At 32.5% G+C, this 6,157-nt stretch overlaps 1 protein-coding gene across 1 annotated transcript; it reads left to right on the plus strand.

Annotated features, from left to right (window-relative positions):
* The first annotated feature begins 797 nt into the window (after positions 1–797).
* Positions 798–5,995, plus strand: LOC144842824 (ADP-ribosyl cyclase/cyclic ADP-ribose hydrolase-like). The gene is made up of 7 exons (XM_078699377.1): positions 798–1,168; positions 2,011–2,140; positions 3,665–3,883; positions 4,151–4,224; positions 4,622–4,714; positions 5,257–5,343; positions 5,546–5,995. Exons 1-7 carry the CDS (start codon positions 957–959, stop codon positions 5,616–5,618), a joined length of 888 nt encoding a protein of 295 aa, XP_078555503.1. The 5' UTR covers positions 798–956; the 3' UTR covers positions 5,619–5,995.
* The last annotated feature ends 162 nt before the right edge of the window (positions 5,996–6,157 follow it).

Genomic DNA, 6,157 nt, shown 5'->3' on the forward strand with positions numbered 1-6,157 from the left:
TTTAATGTGCACTCTTTGATATCTGTCATTATTAACCATTGATTTTAAAACTGTTCTCCTCATCATAAATGCATTTAAACATTTACATAATTACATTTAAATGTTTTTTAATCTAAGTATTGATTTGATTATGCGTACTGTTTCAATGAATCGAAACATGTAAATCAAATCACAACATTGTCCCCTTGAGGTGTGAACATTATTTAGCACTCGGTGCGGTTACTTACCAATTTTAGTTTAGCTCATTCAAAAGTAGATTTACAATCATTACACTGTAATCAATCACCTTGTAAATTACAACGTTGAGTTATTTCCAAGATTTTTACAAGTTCGTTAACATGAGTTGGATGATACGCTAAAGGGAATAAGACCGTGTCTGACGTACATTTCCCTTTGATGTCCGAAAGGCACTAACAGGTTAATCATACTATAATATATAATGTAGAAACGGAAGACATTACTAAGTATCACTTCCACACTCCTGGTGTTAAAACTTTCATTATTTTTATTTTATATGTGTTTATTTTGGCGAGAATTTCGACACCAGCAGAATATTTATTCCTGTCGGGACAAACGCTTCCAATAATCGTATGATTTTGTCTATATTGATGCTTATTTTCAAGAATTTTTTTCCAAGTTCCCTTATACTAACATAGGCCTATTACCTATAGTTTGATAATGAAGCGGACCAAATCATATCTTTGGAATTAGATAAGTATTGAAATAATTATTACATGTTAGCATAATTAGTGTTTAATTTTATTGAAGTGTTTTACTTTTGTGTATTGCTTCTTTTCTTGTATATTGTTATTGTGACCAAATTAATGAATTATTGAACAAAGAACTATTTATAACCAGGTACAATCATATGACAAATAGTTTAATCATTGACCTGATGATGTTATCTAGGCCTACGATACAGTTTCAATAGTAGGCCTACACCCTGTTATCTAAAAATGGCAACCATTTACGTTAGAATATCATTACAGTATTGCGTTATATTATGTCTTTTACATGGCCTGTGTAGTTCAAGCATGTTTATTCAAACGGATGCAGAAAATACGGGAACAACTTCAAATTTGCAGGATATATTCCTTGCACGCTGCCACGAATATGACGATTGTATTCATAGTAGCTTATCCAACACAAATTGTCCGCAGGACGAAAGGTAGGCTGATACACGTCACATATATTTATAAGGGCCTAATAATAATTGTAATATCACTTCTATTCTCCGGTTATTGGCAAGAAAAATCACCATCAGCAGGGTTCGAATTCAGAGATAGCTAATTATTTTTGCCAATGGATAATACGTGTGCTCCAATTTCAGAGATCGGTTGTCGAAAACTATTATATAACATATTAGGTACATCATTACACATTTAATAATCTTTATTGATGACGTTATGTCATCTTCTCCCTTTCTAGAGAAATGTTTTTCCTTACCTTTATAATAACAAATAATAACAACCATGTATGTTTAGTCTGCAACACGTAGATGCTCATAGCGCAGGATTAGGCCCGGGGCAGCGACAGAGAGGAGTTAAAAGTCTCTCATGATCAGCATACCGGTAAATAATCCCCTAATCGTTTCGAATAATAGTATACATAAATATAATAATTCTGTAGTTCTTTGTTGTGCTCATGAATTGTCTTCTTTTTTCTCGATAGCGTATTAATTTGTCCAGTATCATAGGCAAATTCTGTAATACAGCGACACATACGTTCAATCAACTTATATAATAACACATACAATAGTAAACAAATGATACACATATGACGCCCTTATCATATGCCATAAGCTTAACCCAACGTTATAAAGGAGTCACAATATGACACTGTATTACAGAATATCCTGATACTGATCAGATAATACCTAATGTTCTGTATTGTCCAGTACGATGAATCGTCAATGACCATACAATAGAGAATATAAACCGTTTTGCCATTTACAAAAATCGAAATGTTGCATAGCGGCCTATATCCTTAATTTACTATCTTTCATAATAGTAAAATAAACTGTAGCCTGCTATACGGAATATTTCTGAAAAGTTTCCAGTATCAGCAACCATGTGAAACAACACGAGATTCTTACCAGACTTACTTACGGTCAATCACAGAACCAGTCAAAGAAAATCAGGTTTGTTGTCTTTAATATCCATACTTTTTAAAGCTGTTTTTACAGTCTACTAGACGAGTGTTGCTTGCTGATGGGACATTATGTAACTGAATAACACATGCAGCTCATAATAAACTACCAGAGCTAATTGTGACAACAACTGTTGGTAAACGGACAGGGGATCTTCCGTTGTAAATTCAGTAAACGAGCCATGTTGTATATACCTATCTATTGGGTGTAAAAAAGGGATAAATTTGCGAAAATGAAACAAAAATGTCCTTAACTGAGAGACCATGGTATTCTGTTGATTCAGATGCTTTGTCATTACGATATGAATATCTACAAATGTTAAAATAGTTTTAAAAACTATATCTTTTCGTAATAAATGACAGTTTGGTTCGCTATATTTATGCGTAGGCGTTCTCAGACAAATATAATACTTTATAGTAAATGCTTTTCAACGCCTACTACTGTAAATCAATGAATAGGCCTACATGATTACGTTATTTCCCGCGATTTTTTTTATTATCATCGACTCCAGTTTTCTTATACAAAAAATGACGTGAAATAATATAGTGGACACACTTCCTAACATGACGTCATTCAACCATTAATTCATCAATGGCCTTCATTTTATTCAATTGTATTGCATTTTCTATTTTAGTAAAATATGACACAGGATAGGATGCCTTAATGTAATGAGATAAATGACAAACTGTTTTGCATTATGCGTAAGAACATCTAGGTTTAGCCACCTCTTAATAACTATATTAATTAGGAATTAGAAAATTAATCATCATTAAATCAAGCCTAAGTATGTACTTAAGTCAGGGTTAAACTCCATATAAATAGTTGAGGTTAAAGAACAAAGCCTGGAGCCAAATAGAACGAAGTATTTGTTTTGTTTTTGACGTCAATATGATACTTGACATTATATCGACCCTAGACCCCTCTTTTCACCTTACTTATAACAGGTATTAAACATCTAATACTGTTATATATTCCAATTAAGAAGTTACAAATTAATTTTAATTGAACAGTATTAGTTGCTTGGCCGTGCGACTAATAATATTTTTCTCTGGAAAATTCTATATTTAACTACTGCAATTGCAATGTATTATTTAACCAATGGCTAGGTTCTATTTTTCTAAAATTATATTTAAATGTATTGTAGTCTATTAACTCTGTAATTTACAGCTATAAAAACATCGTACTATTTAAACAACGCGGTTTATATCTTTAAGAACATCACTAATAAAAAAAAACCCATAACATCACCAATCACAAAAAAACAACCAATTGATGGCAGTATTATAGATCAAAACTGTCTAAAATGCCTACTACTTGTTCTGCCAGCATTTCAAATATACAAACGTTGTATTGAGTTATAACAATAATACTCGGTTCCATGTCCTGGTCGAATGATAAGCTTATTATTTTAATCATTATGTTGACCAAAACAAATTACAGAAAGAGATGTATTAGCCGTTATAACATATTTTAATAAATGAACTCCATTAACTCATGAATTTGTTGACATTTTAGACTCTTCTTTGGTCTGGGACGTTTGAGATCGCACACCAGCTTGCATTGGTTACGAAAAGGTACAAAACGCTTGCAGACTTTCGAATAGGCTACTTAGTTGGCGGGATGATCTGGTGTGGACAGACAGCAGAACCGGGAATAAACTACGAACAATGCCCAAGTTACCGTGGATGTCATTTTGAAAACATGTTCGAGTATTACTCAGCGGCCTCTGCAGTGGTATGCCTACTAGGCCTATATTGTTTCTTTTAAAAAAATCATCATTCAGAACCGGATGATAAAATTGACAGACTACAAATTATATGTTAGCGCTCCTCCGTTTAAAATATCCTTGATCCGCCCCTGACTTCTCAATACTCCTGATGCTTGTGACTTTGAATGATCATTATCGTCATTTCATCACCATTGCACTTTCACCAAAATAATCTAAAATCAACATTATCGATTGGCAATGTATTAATTTGAATATTTTAAATTACATTATAGCTCGCTCAGCAATCAAGTGGTTATGTTACTGTAGTCCTAAATGGAACCCGAGACAGTGCTTTCCAAAACAACAGGTAGACATATGTTAAGCTCACGTTCACGATGATTTAAAGTTTATGTTAAATTATAAACACTACAGAAGTTTACTAGTATTTTATGTAACTATTGATGTTCTAAAATGATTAGCACCGTTGTGGCATGGATGAGCGAGAGACTTAAGCAAAGACAATTTGTTGTCACTTGAAACTGCATGAGAGACTTTAGAGACACAGATTGTTTTAAAATTAGGCAAGACCGCACACACTAAGTTCGGCGAATTAAACATTGATACTTGCAATGAACACATAATATGCAGCAAATGTTACAACACATACGTACTCTGACGAACTTTGTAGCATTTCCAAACAGCATAGATTATGATTGATTACCATATCCTGTTTTGAGTTGTAATGTGTCTGTGATCTTTTACAGTATATTCGCACTATCTGAGCTGCCAAACCTAAGGCAAGGCTACGTAAAAGGAATAAATGTTATCGTTGTCCATGATCTTGGTGGCGAAATCAAGTAAGTGATGATGTATTGTGTTGATTTATGTGAGGCGACGTGCAATATATACCTTTTCTATACTATACTGCTAATATATAACATGTATTTAGGCTAAGCATACACATTATGTATCATTGCAATTATACAATGTTCAATGGTTATGTGCAAATACATTCGGGTATTTAAGAAAAGACTTGATAATGATTCGTACATTAGTGCATATTTTTATATACCGATAAATAATGAAAAAGAGAGTTGGTTTAAGAAAAGTTAAATGGGGGAAAACTGTTTAACTTATAATGAAATACAGTTCAGCTAAAAGTTAAAGCACAGTGTATCAGGTTCTAGCTTCGTGGCTTTGTAGGCCTACTGTATATAATGCCGGTTTACACATTCATAATAATATTACGATGTAATGAAATATAAAATCCTCCAGTACCGTAACAGTATATTATTTCCAAATGTTTAATAACAACTACTTATGAAGTTTTCTTATAGAATAGGACATTATCGTAGGATATGCTATTTAAATATTTGAAGATAATGAATATGTTATTTAGAGAAAGATGTGGTGCAGGTTCCATTACCGTTTTAGAAGACACTGTTAAACACTATGGATTCCAATATGCCTGTGTTGATGATCCCGAGTAAGTATCTTAATTTAAGCATATTAATTGTTAAAGTAAAGTTTTCTAATTATACATAAATAGTAAAATGGATTGACGATATAGTTATTTAAATACGACTTTGTTTCTGCAGTGCATTGGATCGCCACCTAATTTGCAATAGTTTATGCTCCGTAATAAAATAAAATTAGAATTTACGACATGTAACCTTTTTCCATTACAGCGAGACATTAAATCTGCAGTGTACTTCCAATCCACATGCACAATGTACAAGGAGGATAAACAAGCGATTGTAGTGGTTATTAAAAACATGGAGTTCTATACACCTGGTTTGCAAGCAGTGTTTTTATGATACTGTATATACAAAGGATGGTTTCTTTAATCAGAAAAGAGCGTATAATTTCCCTGCTTAAACATATTGTTTTAACAAGGCTTAAAATGGTCCGTTTTGTTTAATCACAAGTAAGGCCTAGTTTAACATTATAACAACATACAATATGAACACCAGACAATAAGAACGCCATACAATAATAACACCATACAATAAGAACACCATACAACTACTTAGGTTTATTGTGAACAGACAATATAACAGAAGTTATTAGTTTGTTCTAAAAATATTATACAAAATTAAACTGATAAAAACAGTCAATGGTGGTTTATTTAGCATTGCCATATTAATTCGTTTTATTTACAGTATAGAACCCCTATTCAAGAGACACCCTATTTAGGGGACACTGTCAAATAATTACACAATTCTTTAATTTGTGTAATACAGCTCCAATTATCTTTCAAGGGGTTTCCATTCTGAGAATAATGTGATAATTAGTTGTAT

This window comes from Antedon bifida, chromosome 1 (genome assembly GCF_963402885.1).
Source record: "Antedon bifida chromosome 1, ecAntBifi1.1, whole genome shotgun sequence".
NCBI classification, from domain to species: domain Eukaryota; kingdom Metazoa; phylum Echinodermata; class Crinoidea; order Comatulida; family Antedonidae; genus Antedon; species Antedon bifida.